This window comes from Ambystoma mexicanum, chromosome 13, assembly GCF_040938575.1.
Source record: "Ambystoma mexicanum isolate Mex_15411 chromosome 13, UKY_AmexF1_1, whole genome shotgun sequence".
Lineage (NCBI taxonomy): Eukaryota > Metazoa > Chordata > Amphibia > Caudata > Ambystomatidae > Ambystoma > Ambystoma mexicanum.
This window is the reverse complement of record NC_090938.1, coordinates 752,620,962-752,641,306: the sequence shown is the minus strand read 5'-3', so window position 1 is coordinate 752,641,306 and position 20,345 is coordinate 752,620,962. Positions and strand designations below refer to the sequence as shown.

Here is a 20,345-nt window from a genome sequence, read left to right as displayed (position 1 = left end):
GAAGACGCCTATCAAGAAGGAGGAGGTTGGGCTGAGAGCCATGATAGTGCTGTTTTGATAGACATTAATGGTGCATTTGGAAGATGCAAAGTAGGCCAAGAGCACTTCCCAGCTGGTGCCACCAGTAATGGGTGAGGAGGTGAAAGGGGAGCGGACAGAGACCATATGGGGATTCCATATGTCAGAAGAAAGAACAGTAAAGAGAATGTCAGTGACGGTCTGACTGGAGGAAGCATTGATGCAGGTGTCTGTGATGGGCAGGCCATGCTTGGAACTAAGGAGGGTCTTTTTAAGTGTCTTCCTTCCATACTTTGTGAGAGAGGGAGGATAGGTGATGGAGAAGCAATTTGAATAGATAGGAGAGACAGAGAGAGCCACGAGGGCAGATATAAAAAAGACATGGGGGATCAGAGGAAAGGAGGATAGAATCTCACCAGGCGGCCAAGCTGACAAAATCGATGAGCACACTGGAAATGCCCAGATGCATACATTATGGACAAGTTGGCAAGCACACCTGGATTCGATTGTGGCCAGAAGCACTAGAACAGTACAAATGGAGGATGTGAAGATATTACAGCACATCTAGACCAAGGGGAGCCGCTGGAGCCTTTGCAATCACCATGACAGCGAGCCCCTGTGGGGCCTCGAGTTATATTGATGGCGCAGAAAAGGACAAAGTCCTACACTCTAAGATAAGGGGTAGCGGGGACAGCAGGTCTGCTAGGCCTGCGCTATGCAAATCCCACACAGTTCTGGCATCATTAGCATCCCATGGAGGAACCCGAAGGCATGGTGTGCAGTGACAGACTGGGCAAAACACACTGGTGAGGGGGTGGACGGCAGCAAATGGGGCCCACACTGTCAGGAACCAGGATTGGAAATGCTGGAGTCGCTGGAAGTTCCGACCCCGAGGATCTTTCTAGTCCTCATCCAACATGGCGCTGTGCCTTTAAAGGCAGGCTCCGCCCCCCTGCTCGGCGCGTTGTATCTGTTGCTGTTTCATTCAACGCTCCGAGTGCTGCTTACTCGTTTCTACGTTCCGTGATTTCTGCTCCTTCTACAGCCCTCCCGTAGCGAGCCTGAACTACGCTCGTTTCCTTTCCTCTTTTACCTATCTATCCTTTTTCTGTGTTACCGTCTTCTTACTTTTGCCTTCCTTGTTTCCCAGTCTACTTTCACCCTATTCTAACTTGTCGCTGTCGCTCTGTACAGTCAACACTACTTTCGTTTGCTTAGAGCGCCTTCCTATCCGCTCGACTTCCTACCTTTTGCACGCGGTGCCACTTCTTCGCACCGTGTTCCGCTACTTCTTTTCTGCTGTCTTTCGTCCGCTGCCAGCTCGGCAGCACCCTTCTTCCGTGATTCTGTATCCTCAGTCATTTCTGTGCTACTGCTTCGCTCACCTCCACAAAGTTTATCTAGTGTTACCCTTGGATTGTATTTTCACATCTCTGGATCCCACGACAAGAGTTGCAGAACATCTGTGCCATCTCTTTGACTCATCATCAAGACCATCTATGAACTAGGTTTTTTTTTGCCTTCGTGCTTTTTCTCTAGATTGGAGGCTGGCCCCCTGGGGTTCCCCGAGGACAGGTCTTTGCCTCTGTCAAGGTGGCCTCCGGAGGGGCCAGACCTTACCTACACGAAAAGAAGGTTCGAGCACCCAAGGGCAAGGGTGCAAGGATTAAAAAGAAACCCCAGAAGACCGAAACCGACCGTCAAGGATCCACCTCAGGAGAGTCAGGTGAGGAGAAAGGGGAGGTAGACTCAGATCTTGACACACACACTGCAAAACAAGTGATGGCTGGAAGGTTTAGAATGATTCTTAACCTCTGGCATTGCTCAGGGCAACCCTCCAGACCATCGTTGTTCGCCTGACATACATGCAGGTTCTGCAAAGTTTCTCAAGAGCTACTTATATAGTTGACATGGTCTAATGGGATGATCACTCCTAATTGGCCTCACATCCCCCAGGTCTTCCAGTTGTTTTGTATTCTCCCCCTTTTTTGTGCAACACTTCGTTGCTTGCTAGATAGGTTTATCCTATATACCCTATACATACGTGCATAGATCTATAGCAAAACATTTTCCCTTCTGCTGCATATCAGTAATTAGTACCGAGCGAGTGACAATGAGTTTGTAACAAGCAATCTCATTGGCCCTCGCCGAGTTGAGTCGTTACCTGCCCAACATTGCCTGTCTCTGAGGTGGGTTCAATGTTCAATGTTTGAATGGCCGCCATGGAAAGGGAGAAGGGACTATGTGTATTCCTTTCTTCCCATTCCATGGTGTCCATCTTCTTTGTTTACTTTTATTTTCTTGTATTTTAATGGCCACCATGGAAAGGGACAAGGGACTACAGCCTGTGTGATAAGGTCACATGCTTGTATTTGTTTTTACAGGCATGCAGCTTGCTCAGTGCTAACTCAACCTCTGCAATAGCTTGTATTTTGTATTTGTATTTATTTGATTTTTAGAAAGTGATGCTGTGGCAGTTGCAATGACTGCTGGGGCAGCGCACCTTCGCGACTAGAGTGATAACCTGAGGGCTCCCCCACTCTAGAAGGCTGGTGCAAGCACGGGTTGGTTTGCACCATGTCCCATGGATGTCTAAGGGAGCAAAGGATGACCTGCGAGCATGGGATGAATTTCTGGACCAGCATAGTAAGGTATCGCTGTGGCCTTGGAATTGTGCACAGGTGTGCCAGGAAGCATTGGCTTTGGGGCAGTGAAGGGAAAGAAGTGGTGTGCATTGAGGTGACTGTCCTGGTGGAAGCACACATGTCTGTGCAGCAGTGTAAACTTCTGGGAACTGTTTCTGATATTTTTATCTATAACGGATTGGGGGGGGCGGGGGGTGGGCGGCTGGAAAATAAGAGCATTGTCCTTTGGTCAGAGTTGGTCGAAATATAATAAAAAGGCCGGTGCCCATTTTCGCTTCAAGATGCAGACATGCTATGTTATGTGACGAAGCAGTGTGGGAAGGTTTAAAGGGATCTTAGCGTGACACGATTAGTGTATTGTGATATAGCTTCTTGTATGGTTCTCGCCATCTGTCGCAGCACGTGCGGGCAAAAGAGTTACCCCCACTGCACTCTCATTATACTCAGTAGAAATACATGCCACCATGCTGTGTGCGCCAGTTTACCGATGTGCTTTTATTCACTGATCAAAGTTTCCAATTCAGAAACGTTAGATCATTTATAGGTGTCCAGCAACGACACGTGTTTCGGTCTTTGGCCTTCTTCAGAACTGTACACATTCTTGCTGAACATAAAAATAATATTAAAATGATCAGCTACAGATATGTGGTCAAAAGGAATAAAGTGAATCAATGTTGGCCGTACAGATAGCACGTACGTCATCACAATGAAACATGAATTGTCCATTGAATATACATTTAGTATTTGAAAAATAGAGACAGAGATTAGAGGGGTTGGACCAAGGTGGGATGTGTTGGGTAAAGAAAAAACATAAACAGGAGAAAGAAATAATAAAAAATGAGCAAATATTGAAACACAGTTAACAACGTAGGAAATAATAACACGTTTTAGTTATCTAGCAAATCACACAGTTACAAGCACTCAAATGGTGCATAATAGGAACACAGTAAATGTACTAGGGTACCTATAGTGATTATATTAATCATGAAGAATCATTGGAATTAATGAAACTCCTTTAAACCGGTAATGAATGAGTTGGTACATGAATGAAGTCTTAACTAGACCAATTTCACTGGAAGCATTTCATGTAAATGTTAGCACGTCATACAGTTGTTAACTGTGTTTCAATATTTGCTCATATTTTTATGTTCATCAAGAATTAGTCCAGTTCTGAAGAAGGCCAAAGACCGAAACGCGTGTCGTTACTGGACACCTGTAAATGATCTAACGTTTCCGAATTGGAAACTTTGACCAGTGAATAAAAGCACATTGGTAAACTGGCACACACAGCGTGATGGCATCTATTTCTAATGTTATGTTATTGCGACACACCACGTGTAATTTTTCACAGTCTCAAGGCGATGGGCAGATCTGAAAAGGAAGGGGGTTGGGATGGTTAGTCAGTAGGGTTGAGAGGGAAAAGCGCAAGACCTTTGATGTGCCATTGGTAGCTTCAGTTCAGAAAAAAACGGTCACTGTGTTTTGTGGGTGGTTGTATGCGGGCGTTTCATGTGCATGTTTGGTGTTGTGGAGAGTTGATAGTGTGACTGTAGTTTGGGGGTTTTGTGGCAAAGGTCGGGTTGGGTGGTGTGTATGCAGGTTGTTTGAGGGTTTTCGGCAGGGTTAGTCAGGGTTTGTCTGGGCTGTTTTTGTGTTGGGTTTACCCTTCGGCATTCGTTTTATTCCTTTTCGGTCTGGTGTTGGATATTTATTTGGGTGGTCCAGTTTTGCAGTGTTTTCTTGCTTTTGTGGTGGAAGGGTTTCTCTCTTCTGTGTTATCTTCAGCTTGGTGCATTACAGAGCCATTTTTCTAATAGTTTCCTGAATTATAGGTCATCTTCTGCTGTTCGTGTTTCCTTTGGGAGCGAGTTCCATAGTTCTCCCTATGCAGGAAAATGCTGATCCCCGTGAATGTGTGTGTTTGTGTATTGTTTCGGTTTGAGGCTGATATCGTTGCTGGATCGTAGGGTTCATGTTGGTTTGTAGATAGATTTTTTTTCTTGTATGAATCCCGCTTCTTGGCCGTGTATTGCTCTGTGTGTTATGGATGTCGATTTGATTTTTGACTGGTAACCAAGGCAGTGTTCTTAGCGCTGGGGTGATGTGTTCTCTTCTTGTGAGTCTAAGGAGGAGTCTTGCTGCTGCATTCTGTACTCGTAGCTTCCTGATGAGGTATTCTGGCATTCCAAGGCATTCAGAAAGCTGACACAGAGGCAGACGAAGTGATGTTGCAGGTTCCACCAGACCTTTGGAATTGTAGGATGCCCGACTGATTGAACTGTGGCGACCATTGGGAGGTGTGGGGGCCGGTATGGAAGATTACAGGGAATGGAACACACAGTGCTTCAAAAGGGGTGTACAGTGGTCAGCTGAGGATGCGCTGGTAGCATTCGTGCAGCGGGCATTACGTAAGGGCAGAGTAAGTCGTGGGTTGCAGTATAATAAGCAGCTGTCAGTTTCATCACCAAAGCCCGGAGAGTGGAAGGCTTGCCCAACAGATTTCTTGTGCAAAGGATTATGGGAGATTGGGCCAGGGCAAAAATAAAGGCCCCAGCCTAGATGGAAGGAATGGCGAAGAAGGCATTTCTAGCGCTTTGGGGGGAGTTGAGCAGGGCTATGAATGGAAAAAAAGAAGTGCATGTACCCACCAATCTAGGCTTTAAGTGGACCAGGGCTCACTGCAAAAGGCTCTTTTAATTGCTCTCACACCAAAGCTGAGACAAGGCTCATTGACTCATATCAATTAATTCTGCACAGTGTGTCCCGCTCCATTTTCGTAGTTCTCTATTTTCCTCACGATGTGTGTCCCGCTCTTTGTGTCTCATTTTGTATTTCTGCCCATTTCTATTTGTCTCTCTTCCCCCACTCTCACGTCAGTCATGTTCTCACACCGTCTTTAACTCTCTTAGCTGGGCCTTGGCAGCATGGCGTGTTGAAACATGTCAGTGATTCCAAACAAAATGTCCGTATAATCGTTTACTGTTAAGCACCTAGCTTTACGATGGATCCTGTCAACCTAATGCAAACATCTCTCAAAGACGCTCATCAATCACGGACTGATTTTGGCCTGTTTTGACATTAGTATTGTGGTGTACAAAAGTTGTCAGGCTTTGAGAACTCCCGATATGTATAGGTAAGGTGCAGTGACATTACATTATTTGCCAAGGATCCCACACGTTGGTTGAGCAGTGAAGCCGGGATTCTTTCACACAAACTTCCAGTTTGTTGTTATGAATGGTGTTGAATATCTATGTAAAAGTAGGCTTTCTTTTTTGTAGAAATCATACCTGTAGGTTAAGCTATAAAAAAGGTTGGCCTTTATCATTGCTCTCTTTCATTGTCTAATATTAAGGTCCATAAATGGTTAGTCACTGTAGCAATGTGTAGGCTTTCAGTCTGGAATACGCTCAGGCCCACCTTAGCTCCGGCTGGCGGGCTGTTAAAGGCCTTGTTCACCCTCCTGGCAGTGCATGCATACCATATTTACCTCACCCATAGCTGAGTACCAGTACTCTCGCTTTCAAGCTTTGAGAAGGTCAGATAATCATACTGCCAAAAACAATAAGTATTGGTACTGAGGGCCGGGTAGCACCGGCCCATTTAAAGCACTGGTGTTGAGCGAACTTTGTCATGTTTCCTTTGAGGTGACATTGTTCAGGTGCCTTTTTGTTACAGATATTTTTGGAGCCACCTGAGTTACCAGATTGAGGTGGGCAGGAAGAAAGGAAGTGATGACAGGGTGGATCAAGGAGGATCCTGCTGGGTGGATGAAGATAGAAGGGGTTACAGAATCCTCCAGTCCAGAAATGACCAGAAGGGACAGGGACAATGGGCGACATTGTGAGCATGCAGAGAGGATCGTTTCTACCCAGTGACAGCAACTGGAGGCTTGCTGCAGGTCAGGCCTGCTAAGGAAGGGAGTTTGCCCGTGCAGCAGGGGAGGACCTTATCGCCGTCTTATTGGCTGTGGTGAAATGCAGCTGGGAATGCAGAGGTCTGAGTGCACATTCATGCCGGATTGGGGCAGCCTCAAAAAGAAATGGGCTGGGTGTTTGTGGCTTTGTCCCTAAAATAAGAATCGCTTCAATTAATGTAAATAGAAGGCTGGTGGCTGGATGCATATCCCAAGAACTGTTACAGCTTCTTCACAGGAGTCTGTGTTCAGCTCATGCAACGTCTCTACTGCTGCAGCTTCTTCCCGGGAGTCTGTGTTGAGCTCAAGCAGCATCTCTACTGCTGCAGCTTCTTCACCGGAGTCTGTGTTCTGCTCATGCAGTGTCTCTACTGCAGCAGCTTGCTGCAGCTTCTTCACAGGAGTCTGTGTTCTGCTCATGTGGCATCTCTAAAGCTGCAGCTTCATCACAAGAGTCTGTGTTCAGCTCATGCAGCGTCTCTACTGCTGCAGCTTCTTCACAGGAGTCTGTGTTCAGCTCATGCGGCATCTCTACTGCTGCAGCTTCTTCACAGGAGTCTGTGTTCTGCTCATGAGGCATCTCTACTGCTGCAGCTTCTTCACAGGAGTCTGTGTTCAGCTCATGGGGCGTCTCTACTGCTGCAGCTTCTTCACAGGAGTCTGTGTTCGACTCATTTTGTGTCTCTGATGCTGCAGCTTCTTCACAGGAGTCTGTGTTTGGCTCATGCAGTGTCTCTACTGCTGCAGCTTCTTCACAGGAGTCTGTTTCCGCTCATGTGGTGTCTCTACTGCTTCAGCGTCTTTACAGGAGTCTGGGTTCTCCTCATATGTAGTGTCTACTGCTGCGGCTACTTCACATGAGTCTGTGTTCTGCTCATGCGGCGTCTCTACTGCTGCAGCTTCTTCACAGGAGTCTGTGTTCTGCTCATGCAGCGTCTCTACTGCTGCAGCTTCTTCACAGGAGTCTGTGTTCTGCTCATGCGGCGTCTCCACTGCTGCAGCATCTTCACAGGAGTCTGTGTTCAGCTCATGAGGTGTCTCTACCGCTGCAGCTTCTTCAAAGGAGTCTGTGTTCGGCTCATTTTGTGTCTCTGCTGCTGCAGCTTCTTTACAGGAGTCTGTGTTTGGCTTTTGCGGTGTCTCTACTGCTGCAGCTTCTTCACAGGAGTCTGTTTCTGCTCATGTGGTGTCTCTACTGCTTCAGCTTCTTTACAGGAGTCTGTGTTCTACTCATATGTATTCTCTACTGCTGCAGCTACCTCACATGAGTCTGTGTTCTGCTTATGCGGTGTCTTTACTGCTGCAGCTTCTACACAGGAGTCTGTGTTCAGCTCATGAGGTGTCTCTACTGCTGCAGCTTCTTCAAAGGAGTCTGTGTTCTGCTCATGCAGTGTCTCTACTTCCGCAGCTTCTTCACAGGAGTCTGTGTTCAGCTCATGCAGCGTCTTTACTGCTGCAGCTTCTTCACCGGAGTCTGTTTTCTGCTCATGCGGCATCTCTACTGTTGAAGCCTTTTCACAGGAGTCTGTGTTCAGCTCATGTGGGGTCTCTACTGCTGCAGCCTCTTCACAGGAGTCTATTTTCTGCTCATGAGGCGTCTCTACTGCTGCAGCTTCTTCGCAGGAGTCTGTGTTCTGCCCAGGCAACGTCTCTACTGCCACAGCTTCTTCACAGGAGTCTGTGTTCTGCTCATGCGGTGTCTCTACTGCCGCAGGTTCTTCACAGGAGTCTGTGTTCAGCTCATGCAGTGTCTCTACTGCTGCAGCTTCTTCACAGGAGTCTGTGGTCTCCTCATGCAGCGTCTCTTCTGGAGCAGCATCTTCACAGGAGTCTGTGTTCAGCTCATGCAGTGTCTCTACTGCTGCAGCTTATTCACAGGAGTCTGTGTTCAGCTCATGCGGCGTCTCTACTAATGCAGCTTCTTCACAGGAGTCTGTGTTCTGCTCATGCGGTGTCTCTACTGCTGCAGCTTCTTCACAGGAGTCTGTGTTCAGCCCATGCAGCGTCTCTACTGCTGCAGCTTCTTCACAGGAGTCTGTGTTCAGCTCATGCAGCGTCTCTACTAATGCAGCTTCTTCACAGGAGTCTGTGTTCTGCTCATGCGCCATCTCTACTACTGCAGCTTCTTCACAGGAGTCTGTGTTCAGCTCATGCGGCGTCTCTACTGCTGCAGCTTCTTCACAGGAGTCTGTAGTCAGCTCATGCAGCATCTCTACTAATGCAGCTTCTTCACAGGAGTCTGTGTTCTGCTCATGCAGCGTGTCTACTGCTGCAGCTTCTTCACAGGAGTCTGTGTTCAGCTCATTTTGTGTCTCTGCTGCTGCAGCTTCTTCACAGGATTCTGTTTTCTGCTTATGCAGTGTTACTGCTGCAGCTTCTTCACAGGATTCTGTGTTCAGCTCATGGGGTGTCTCTACCGCTGCAGCTTCTTCAAAGGAGTCTGTGGTCGGCTCATTTTGTGTCTCTGCTGCTGCAGCTTCACAGGATTCTGTTTTCTGCTTATGCAGTGTTACTGCTGCAGCTTCTTCACAGGATTCTGTGTTCAGCTCATGGGGTGTCTCTACCGCTGCAGCTTCTTCACAGGATTCTGTTTTCTGCTTATGCAGTGTTACTGCTGCAGCTTCTTCACAGGATTCTGTGTTCAGCTCATGCGGTGTCTCTACTGCTGTAGCTTCTTCACAGGAGTCTGTGTTCTGCTCATGCGGCGTCTCTACTGCCACAGCTTCTTCACAGGAGTCTGTGTTCTGCTCATGTGGCATCTCTACAGCTGCAGCTTCTTCACAGGAGTCTGTGTTCAGCTCATGCAGTGTCTCTGCTGCTGCAGCTTCTTCAGAGGAGTCTGTGTTCTCCTCATGCAGCGTCTCTTCTGCTGCAGCATCTTCACAGGAGTCTGTGTTCAGCTCATGCAGTGTCTTTACTGCTGCAGCTTATTCACAGGAGTCTGTGTTCAGCTCATGTGGCGTCTCTACTAATGCAGCTTCTTCAAAGGAGTCTGTGTTTAGCTCATGCAGCATCTCTACTAATGCAGCTTCTTCACAGGAGTCTGTGTTCTGCTCATGCAGCATCTCTACTACTGCAGCTTCTTCACAGGAGTCTGTGTTCAGCTCATGCAGCGTCTCTACTGCTGCAGCTTCTTCATAGGAGTCTGTATTCAGCTCATGCAACATCTCTACTAATGCAGCTTCATCACATGAGTCTGTGTTCTGCTCATGCAGCATCTCTACTGCGGCAGCTTCTTCACAGGAGTCTGTGTTCAGCTCATTTTGTGTCTCTGCTGCTGCAGCTTCTTCACTGGATTCTGTGTTCTGCTTATGCAGTGTTACTGCTGCAGCTTCTTCACAGGATTCTGTGTTCAGCTCATGCGGTGTATCTACTGCTGCAGCTTCTTCACAGGAGTCTGTTTCTGCTCATGTGGTGTCTCTACTGCTGCAGCTTCTTTACATGAGTCTGTGTTCTGCTCCTGTGGAGTCTCTAACACTGCAGCTACTTCACAGGAGTCTGTGTTCAGCTCATGCGGGGTCTCTGCTAATGCAGCTTCTTCACAGGAGTCTGTGTTCTGCTCATGCGGCATCTCTACTGCTGCAGCTTCTTCACAGGAATCTGTGTTCTGCTCATGGGGCATCTCTACTGCTGCTGCTTCTTCACAGGAGTCTGTGTTCAGCTCATGCAGGGTCTCTGCTAATGCAGCTTCTTCACTGGAGTCTGTGTTCTGCTCATGCGGCGTCTCTACTGCTGCAGCTTCTTCACAGGATTCTGGGTTCAGCTCATGGGGCGTCTCTACTGTAGCAGCTTATTCACAGGAGTCTGTGTTCTGCTCATGCGGCGTCTCTACTAATGCAGCTTCTTCACAGGAGTCTGTGTTCAGCTCATGTGACGTCCCAACTGCTGCAGCATGCTACAGCTTCTTCACAGGAGTCTGTGTTCTGCTCATGCAGCGTCTCTACTGCTGCAGCTTCTTCACAGGAGTCATTGTTCAGCTCATGAGGCGTCTCTACAGCTGCAGCTTCTTCACAGGAGTCTCTGTTCTGCTCATGCGGCGTCTCTACTGCTGCAGCTTCTTCATAGGAGTCTGTGTTCTGCTCATGAGACGTATCTACTGCTGCAGCTTCTTCACAGGAGTCTGTGTTCATCTCATGTGGCGTCTATACTGCTGCAGCATCTTCACAGGATTCTGTGTTCAGCTCATGCAGTGTCTATACTGCTGCAGCTTCTTCACAGGAGTCTGAGTTCCGCTCATGTGGCATTTCTACTGCTGCAGCTTCTTCACAGGAGTCTGTGTTCAGCTCATGCAGCGTCTCTACTGCTGCAACTTACTGCAGCTTCTTCAGAGCAGTCTGTGTTCTGCTCATGGGGCATCTCTACTGCTGCAGCATCTATACAGTAGTCTGTGTTCAGCTCATGCGGCATCTCTACTGCTGCAGCTTCTTCACAGGAGACTGTGTTCGGCTCATGCGGCGTCTCTACTAATGCAGCTTCTTCACAGGAGTCTGCGTTCTGCTCATGCAGCATCTCTACTGCTGCAGCATCTTCACAGGAGTCTGTGTTCAGCTCATGCGGCGTCTCTACTGCTGCAGCTTCTTCAGAGGAGTCTGTGTTCAGCTCATGCAGCGTCTCTACTAATGCAGCTTCTTCACAGGAGTCTGTGTTCTTCTCATGCGGCATCTCCACTACTGCAGCTTCTTCACAGGAGTTTGTGTTCAGCTCATGCAGCGTCTCTACTGCTGCAGCTTCTTCACAGGAGTCTGTATTCAGCTCATGCGGCATCTCAACTAATTCAGCTTCTTCACAGGAGTCTGTGTTCTGCTCATGCGGCGTCTCTACTGCTGCAGCTTCTTCACAGGAGTCTGTTCAGCTCATGCAGCATGTCTACTGCTGCAGCTTCTTCACAGGAGTCTGTGTTCTGCTCATGAGGCATCTCTACTGCTGCAGCTTCTTAACAGGAGTCTGTGTGCTGCTCATGCGGCATCTCTACTGCTGAAGCTTCTTCACAAGAGTCTGTTCTTTGCTCATGAGGCTTCTGTATTGCTGCAGCTTCTTCACAGGAGTCTGTGTTCAGCTCATGTGGCATCTCTACTGCTGCAGCTTCTTCACAGGAGTCTGTGTCAGCTCATGTGGTATCTCTACTGCTGCAGCTTCTTCACATGAGTCTGTGTTCAGCTCATGCGGCATCTCTACTGCTCCAGCTTCTTCACAGGAGTCTGTGTGCAGCTCATGCAGCATCTCTACTGCTGCAGCTTCTTCACAGGAGTCTGTGTTCAGCTCAGATGGCATCTCTACTGCTGCAGCTTCTTCACAGGAGTCTGTGTTCAGCTCATGTGGCCTCTCTACTGCTTCAGCTTGCTGAAGCTTCTTCACAGGAGTCTGTGTTCTGCTCATTCGGCATCTCTACGGCTGCAGCTTCTTCACAGGAGTCTGTGTTTTGCTCATGAGGCATCTCTACTGCTGCAGCTTCTTCAGAGGAGTCTGTGTTCAGCTCATGGAGCATCTATACTGCTGCAGCTTTCTGGAGCTTCTTCACAGGAGTCTGTGTTCTGCTCATGAGGCGTCTCTACTGCTGCAACTTCTTCACAGGAGTCTGTGTTCTGCTCATGGGCATCTCTACTGCTGCAGCTTCTTCACAGGAGTCTGTGTTCAGCTCAGGCAGTGTCTCTACTGCTGCAGCTTGCTGCAGCTTCTTCACTGGAGTCTGTGTTCTGCTCATGCAGAGTCTCTACTGCTGCAGCTTCTTCACAGGAGTCTGTGTTCAGTTCATGCAGCGTCTCTACTGCTGGAACTTACTGTAGCTTCTTCACAGGAGTCTGTGTTCAGCTCATGTGGCGTCTCTACTGTTGCAGCTTCTTCACAGGAGTCTGTGTTCCGCTCATGAGGCGTCTCTACTGCTGCAGCTTCTTCACAGGAGACTGTGTTCAGCTCATGTGGCATCTCTACTGCTGCAGCTTCTTCGCAGGGTCTGTGTTCAGCTCATGCGGCATATCTATTGCTGCAGCTTCTTCACAGGAGTCTGTCTTCTGCTCATGAGGCATCTCTACTGCTGCAGCTTCTTCACAGGAGTCTGTGTTCTGCTCATGCAGCGTCTCTACTGCTGCAGCTTCTTCACAAGAGTCTGTGTTCAGCTCATGCTGCATCTCTACTGCTGCAGCTTCTTCACAGGAGTCTGTGTTCTGCTCATGCAGCATCTCTACGGCTGCAGCTTCTTCATAGGAGTCTGTGTTCTGCTCATGAGGCCTCTTTACTGCTGCAGCTTCTTCACAGGAGTCTGTATTCTGCATATGGGTGTCTCTACTGCTGCAGCTTCTTCACAGGAGTCTGTGGTCAGCTCATGCGGCATCTCTACTGCTGCAGCTTACGGCAGCTTCTTCACAGGAGTCTGTGTTCTGCTCATGCAGCGTCTCTACTGCTGCAGCTTCTTCACAGGAGTCTGTGTTCAGTTCATGCGGTGTCTCTACTGCTGCAGTGTGCTGCAGCTTCTTCACAGGAGTCTGTGTTCAGCTCATGTGGCGTCTCTACTGCTGCAGCTTCTTCACAGGAGTCTGTGTGCAGCTCATGAGGCGTCTCTACTGCTGCAGATTCTTCACAGGAGACTGTGTTCCGCTCATGCATCATCTCTACTGCTGCAGCTTCTTCACAGGGTCTGTGTTCAGCTCATGCGGCGTCCCTACTGCTGCAGCTTCTTCACAGGAGTCTGTGTTCCGCTCATGCAACATCTCTACTGCTGCAGCTTCTTCATAGGGTCTGTGTTCAGGTCATGCGGCATCTCTACTGCTGCAGCTTATTCACAGGAGTCTGTATTCAGCTCATGCGGCATCTCTACTGCTGCAGCTTCTTCTCCGGAGTCTGTGTTCAGCTCATGCAGCATCTCTACTGCTGCAGCTTCTTCACAGGAGTCTGTGTTCAGCTCATGCGGCATCTCTACTGCTGCATCTTCTTCACAGGAGTCTGTGTTCAGCTCATGCGGCCTCTCTTCTGCTTCAGCTTGCTGCAGCAGCTTCACAGGAGTCTGTGTTCAGCTCATGCGGCATCTCTACTGCTGCATCTTCTTCACAGGAGTCTGTGTTCAGCTCATGCGGCCCCTCTTCTGCTTCAGCTTGCTGCAGCAGCTTCACAGGAGTCTGTGTTCTGCTCTTGCGGCGTCTCTACTGCTGCAGCTTCTTCATAGGAGTCTGTATTCAGCTCATGCAACATCTCTACTAATGCAGCTTCATCACATGAGTCTGTGTTCTTCTCATGCAGCATCTCTACTGCGGCAGCTTCTTCACAGGAGTCTGTGTTCAGCTCATTTTGTGTCTCTGCTGCTGCAGCTTCTTCACTGGATTCTGTGTTCTGCTTATGCAGTGTTACTGCTGCAGCTTCTTCACAGGAGTCTGTTTCCGCTCATGTGGTGTCTCTACTGCTGCAGCTTCTTTACATGAGTCTGTGTTCTGCTCCTGTAGAGTCTCTAACACTGCAGCTACTTCACAGGAGTCTGTGTTCAGCTCATGCGGGGTCTCTGCTAATGCAGCTTCTTCACAGGAGTCTGTGTTCTGCTCATGCGGCATCTCTACTGCTGCAGCTTCTTCACAGGAATCTGTGTTCTGCTCATGGGGCATCTCTACTGCTGCTGCTTCTTCACAGGAGTCTGTGTTCAGCTCATGCAGGATCTCTGCTAGTGCAGCTTCTTCACTGGAGTCTGTGTTCTGCTCATGCGGCGTCTCTACTGCTGCAGCTTCTTCACAGGATTCTGGGTTCAGCTCATGGGGCGTCTCTACTGTAGCAGCTTATTCACAGGAGTCTGTGTTCTGCTCATGCGGCGTCTCTACTAATGCAGCTTCTTCACAGGAGTCTGTGTTCAGATCATAAGATGTCCCAACTGCTGCAGCATGCTACAGCTTCTTCACAGGAGTCTGTGTTCTGCTCATGCAGCGTCTCTACTGCTGCAGCTTCTTCACAGGAGTCATTGTTCAGCGCATGAGGCGTCTCTACTGCTGCAGCTTCTTCACAGGAGTCTCTGTTCTGCTCATGCGGCGTCTCTACTGCTGCAGCTTCTTCACAGGAGTCTGTGTTCTGTTAATGAGACTTATCTACTGCTGCAGCTTCTTCACAGGAGTCTGTGTTCATCTCATGTGGCGTCTATACTGCTGCAGCATCTTCACAGGATTCTGTGTTCAGCTCATGCAGTGTCTATACTGCTGCAGCTTCTTCACAGGAGTCTGAGTTCCGCTCATGTGGCATTTCTACTGCTGCAGCTTCTTCACAGGAGTCTGTGTTCAGCTCATGCAGCGTCTCTACTGCTGCAACTTACTGCAGCTTCTTCAGAGCAGTCTGTGTTCTGCTCATGGGGCATCTCTACTGCTGCAGCATCTATACAGTAGTCTGTGTTCAGCTCATGCGGCATCTCTACTGCTGCAGCTTCTTCACAGGAGACTGTGTTCGGCTCATGCGGCGTCTCTACTAATGCAGTTTCTTCACAGGAGTCTGCGTTCTGCTCATGCAGCATCTCTACTGCTGCAGCATCTTCACAGGAGTCTGTGTTCAGCTCATGCGGCGTCTCTACTGCTGCAGCTTCTTCAGAGGAGTCTGTGTTCAGCTCATGCAGCGTCTCTACTAATGCAGCTTCTTCACAGGAGTCTGTGTTCTTCTCATGCGGCATCTCCACTACTGCAGCTTCTTCACAGGAGTTTGTGTTCAGCTCATGCAGCGTCTCTACTGCTGCAGCTTCTTCACAGGAGTCTGTATTCAGCTCATGCGGCATCTCAACTAATTCAGCTTCTTCACAGGAGTCTGTGTTCTGCTCATGCGGCGTCTCTACTGCTGCAGCTTCTTCACAGGAGTCTGTTCAGCTCATGCAGCATGTCTACTGCTGCAGCTTCTTCACAGGAGTCTGTGTTCTGCTCATGAGGCATCTCTACTGCTGCAGCTTCTTAACAGGAGTCTGTGTTCTGCTCATGCGGCATCTCTACTAACACAGTTTCCTCACAGGAGTCTGTGTTCAGCTCATGCAGCATCTCTACTGCTGAAGCTTCTTCACAGCAGTCTGTGTTCAGCTCATGCAGCGTCTCTACTGCTGCAGCTTCTTCACAAGAGTCTGTTTTTTGCTCATGAGGCGTCTGTACTGCTGCAGCTTCTTCACAGGAGTCTGTGTTCAGCTCATGTGGCATCTCTACTGCTGCAGCTTCTTCACAGGAGTCTGTGTCAGCTCATGTGGTATCTCTACTGCTGCAGCTTCTTCACATGAGTCTGTGTTCAGCTCATGCGGCATCTCTACTGCTCCAGCTTCTTCACAGGAGTCTGTGTGCAGCTCATGCAGCATCTCTACTGCTGCAGCTTCTTCACAGGAGTCTGTGTTCAGCTCATGTGGCATCTCTACTGCTGCAGCTTCTTCACAGGAGTCTGTGTTCAGCTCATGTGGCCTCTCTACTGCTTCAGCTTGCTGAAGCTTCTTCACAGGAGTCTGTGTTCTGCTCATTCGGCATCTCTACGGCTGCAGCTTCTTCACAGGAGTCTGTGTTCTGCTCATGAGGCATCTCTACTGCTGCAGCTTCTTCAGAGGAGTCTGTGTTCAGCTCATGAGGCGTCTCTACTGCTGCAACTTCTTCACAGGAGTCTGTGTTCTGCTCATGGGCATCTCTACTGCTTCAACTTCTTCACAGGAGTCTGTGTTCAGCTCAGGCAGTGTCTCTACTGCTGCAGCTTGCTGCAGCTTCTTCACTGGAGTCTGTGTTCTGCTCATGCAGCGTCTCTACTGCTGCAGCTTCTTCACAGGAGTCTGTGTTCAGTTCATGCAGCGTCTCTACTGCTGGAACTTACTGTAGCTTCTTCACAGGAGTCTGTGTTCAGCTCATGTGGCGTCTCTACTGTTGCAGCTTCTTCACAGGAGTCTATGTTCCGCTCATGAGGCGTCTCTACTGCTGCAGCTTCTTCACAGGAGACTGTGTTCAGCTCATGTGGCATCTCTACTGCTGCAGCTTCTTCGCAGGGTCTGTGTTCAGCTCATGCGGCATATCTATTGCTGCAGCTTCTTCACAGGAGTCTGTCTTCTGCTCATGAGGCGTCTCTACTGCTGCAACTTCTTCACAGGAGTCTGTGTTCTGCTCATGGGCATCTCTACTGCTGCAGCTTCTTCACAGGAGTCTGTGTTCAGCTCAGGCAGTGTCTCTACTGCTGCAGTGTGCTGCAGCTTCTTCACAGGAGTCTGTGTTCAGCTCATGTGGCGTCTCTACTGCTGCAGCTTCTTCACAGGAGTCTGTGTGCAGCTCATGAGGCGTCTCTACTGCTGCAGATTCTTCACAGGAGACTGTGTTCCGCTCATGCATCATCTCTACTGCTGCAGCTTCTTCACAGGGTCTGTGTTCAGCTCATGCGGCGTCCCTACTGCTGCAGCTTCTTCACAGGAGTTTGTGTTCCGCTCATGCAGCATCTCTACTGCTGCAGCTTCTTCATAGGGTCTGTGTTCAGGTCATGCGGCATCTCTACTGCTGCAGCTTATTCACAGGAGTCTGTATTCAGCTCATGCGGCATCTCTACTGCTGCAGCTTCTTCTCCGGAGTTTGTGTTCAGCTCATGCAGCATCTCTACTGCTGCAGCTTCTTCACAGGAGTCTGTGTTCAGCTCATGTGGCATCTCTACTGCTGCATCTTCTTCACAGGAGTCTGTGTTCAGCTCATGCGGCCTCTCTTCTGCTTCAGCTTGCTGCAGCAGCTTCACAGGAGTCTGTGTTCAGCTCATGCGGCATCTCTACTGCTGCATCTTCTTCACAGGAGTCTGTGTTCAGCTCATGCGGCCTCTCTTCTGCTTCAGCTTGCTGCAGCAGCTTCACAGGAGTCTGTGTTCTGCTCTTGCGGCGTCTCTACTGCTGCAGCTTCTTCACAGGAGTCTGTGTTCAGCTCATGCGGTGTCTCTACTGCTGCAGCTTCTTAACAGGAGTCTGTGTTCTGCTCATGCGGCGTCTCTACTAATGCATCTTCTTCACAGGAGTCTGTGTTCAGCTCATGCGGCGTCTCTACTACTACAGCTTCTTCACAGGAGTCTGTGTTCAGCTCATGCGGCGTCTCTACTGCTGCAGCATCTGCAAAGGAGTCTGTGTTCTGCTCATGCAGCGTCTCTCCTGCTGCAGCTTCTTCACAGGAGTCTGTGTTCAGCTCATTTTCTGTCTCTGCTGCTACAGCTTCTTCTCAGGAGTCTGTGATCAGCTCATGCGGTGTCTCTGCTTCTGCAGCTTCTTCACAGGAGTCTGTGTTCCACTCATGCAGCATCTCTACTGCTGCAGCTTCTTCACAGGGTCTGTGTTCAGCTCATGTGGCATCTCTACTGCTGCAGTTTCTTCACAGCAGTCTGTGTTCAGCTCATGCAGCGTCTCTACTGCTGCAGCTTCTTCACAGGAGTCTGTGTTCAGCTCATGCAGCCTCTCTACTGCTTCAGCTTGCTGCAGCTTCTTCACAGGAGTCTGTGTTCTGCTCATGTGGTATCTCTACGGCTGCAACTTCTTCACAGGAGTCTGTGTTCTGCTCATGAGGCGTCTCTATTGCTGCAGCTTCTTCACATGAGTCTGTGCTCTGCTCATACGGCATCTCTACTGCTGCAGCTTCTTCACAGAAGTCTGTGTTCTGCTCATGATGCATCGCTACTGCTGCAGCTTCTTCACAGGAGTCTGGGTTCAGCTCATTTTGTGTCTCTGCTGTTGCAGCTTCTTCACAGGAGTCTGTGATCAGCTCATGCGGTGTCTCTGCTGCCGCAGTTTCTTCACAGCAGTCTGTGTTCTGCTCATGCAGCGTCTCTACTGCTGCAGCTTCTTCACCGGAGTCTGTGTTCAGCTCATGCGGCATCTCTACTAATGCAGCTTCTTCACAGGTGTCTGTGTTCTGCTCATGCGGAGTCTCTACTGCTGCAGCTTCTTCACAGGAGTCTGTGTTCTGCTCATACGACGTCTCTACTAATGCAGCTTCTTCACAGGAGTCTGCATTCAGCTCATGCTGCATCTCTACTGCTGGAGCTTCTTCACAGGAGTCTGTGTCCAGCTCATGCGGCGTCTGTACTGTTGCAGCTTCTTCACAAGAATCTGTGTTCTGCTCATGGGGCGTCTCTACTGCTGCAGCATCTATACAGGAGTCTGTGTTCAGCTCATGCAGTGTCTTTACTGCTGCAGCTTCTTCACAGGAGTCTGTGTTCAGCTCATTTTGTGTCTACTGCTGCAGCTTCTTCACAGGAGTCTGTGATCAGCTCATGCGGTGTCTCTGCTGCTGCCGTTTCTTCACAGGAGTCTGTGTTCTGCTCATGCAGCGTCTCTACTGCTGCAGCTTCTTCACAGGAGTCTGTGTTCAGCTCATGCGGCGTCTCTACTAATGCAGCTTCTTCACAGGTGTCTGTGTTCTGCTCATGCGACATCTCTACTGCTGCAGATTCTTCACAGGAGTCTGTGTTCTGCTCATACGGCGTCTCTAGTAATGCAGCTTCTTCACAGGAGTCTGTGTTCAGCTCATGTGATGCATCTACTGCTGCAGCATGCTGCAGCTTCTTCACAGGAGTCTGTGTTCTGCTCATGCGGCGTCTCTACTGCTGCAGCTTCTTCACAGGAGTCTGTGTTCAGCTCATGCAGTGTCTCTACTGCTGCAGCTTCTTAACAGGAGTCTGTGTTCAGCTCATGTGACGTCTCTACTGCTGCAGCATGCTGCAGCTTCTTCACAGGAGTCTGTGTTCTGCTCATGCGGCATCTCTACTACTACAGCTTCTTCACAGGAGTCTGTGTTCAGCTCATGCGGCGTCTCTACTGCTGCAGCTTCTTCTCAGGAGTCTGTGTTCTGCTCATGCAGCGTCTCTCCTGCTTCTTCACAGGACTCTGTGTTCAGCTCATTTTCTGTCTCTGCTGCTGCAGCTTCTTCACAGGAGTCTGTGATCAGCTCATGCGGTGTCTCTGCTGCTGCAGTTTCTTCACAAGAGTCTGTGTTCTGCTCATGGAGCGTCTCTACTGATGCAGCTTCTTCACAGGAGTCTGTGTTCAGCTCATGCGGTGTCTCTACTGCTGCAGCTTCTTCACAGGAGTCTGTGTTCAGCTCATTTTTTGTCTCTACGTTATTGCATGCTATAAAGGAAAAGGGGCAGGGGAGGCACGGTGGCCTCCCCCCTCTACATTCACAATGAACACTGCCACTTCTCAGGGTTTAACATATTCCTACCCACGCCCTCTTCCTCACTACGCACAGGCGTGGTATTAAGTGCCCTCTCTGTGAACTCCTGACACAAAGGAGTGAGTGCTGTTGGTTTAAGGGTGTGCTGTTGGTTAGGGAGTGTGCTGTTGGTGAGGCATCTGGCTGTTGGCTGAGACATCTGGCTGTTGGTTTGACTGCTGGTGGCTAGATTGAGTGCTGTTGGTCTTAGGGTGTGCTGTTGGTTAGGGAGTGTGCTGTTGGTGAGACATCTGGTTGTTGGCTAGACTGCTGGTGGCTAGAGTGAGTGCTGTTGGTCTTAGGGTGTGCTGTTGGTTAGGGAGTGTGCTGTTGGTGAGACATCTGGTTGTTGGTTAGACTGCTGGTGGCTAGAGTGAGTGCTGTTGATTAGGGAGTGTGCTGTTGGTGCAGCATCTGGATGTTGGGGGAGATATCTGGCTGTTGGTTAGACTGCTGGTGGCTAGAGCGAGTGCTGTTGGTCTTAGGGTGTACTGTTGGTTAGGGAGTGTGATGTTGGTGAGGCATCTGGCTGTTGGCTGAGACATCTGGCTGTTGGTTAGACTGCTGGTGGCTAGAGCGAGTGCTGTTGGTCTTAGGGTGTGCTGTTGGTTAGGGAGTGTGCTGTTGGTGAGG

General features: G+C 49.4%; 1 protein-coding gene across 1 annotated transcript; it reads right to left on the bottom strand.

Annotated features, from left to right (window-relative positions):
• Nucleotides 1-7,311: 7,311 nt before the first annotated feature.
• On the bottom strand, nt 7,312-9,335 carry LOC138520532 (fibrous sheath CABYR-binding protein-like). Its single transcript, XM_069632878.1, has 3 exons — nt 8,453-9,335; nt 7,841-8,407; nt 7,312-7,730 (listed from the first exon to the last, which is right to left on the bottom strand). Exons 1-3 carry the CDS (start codon nt 9,333-9,335, stop codon nt 7,312-7,314), a joined length of 1,869 nt encoding a protein of 622 aa, XP_069488979.1.
• Between the last annotated feature and the right edge of the window lie 11,010 nt (nt 9,336-20,345).

What these genes read in the sequence shown, in the direction of transcription:
- LOC138520532 (XM_069632878.1), bottom strand. Translation starts at nt 9,335, where the DNA reads ATGCCACATGAGCAGAACACAGACTCCTGTGAAGAAGCTGTGGCAGTA. An exon ending in TGAGCTGAACACAGACTCCT is followed by an intron (nt 8,408 to 8,452) that starts GTGAATAAGCTG and finishes AGCTGAACACAG; the next exon opens with ACTCCTGTGAAGATGCTGCT. An exon ending in TAAGCAGAACACAGACTCAT is followed by an intron (nt 7,731 to 7,840) that starts GTGAGGTAGCTG and finishes CCTGTGAAGAAG; the next exon opens with CTGCAGCAGTAGAGACACCG.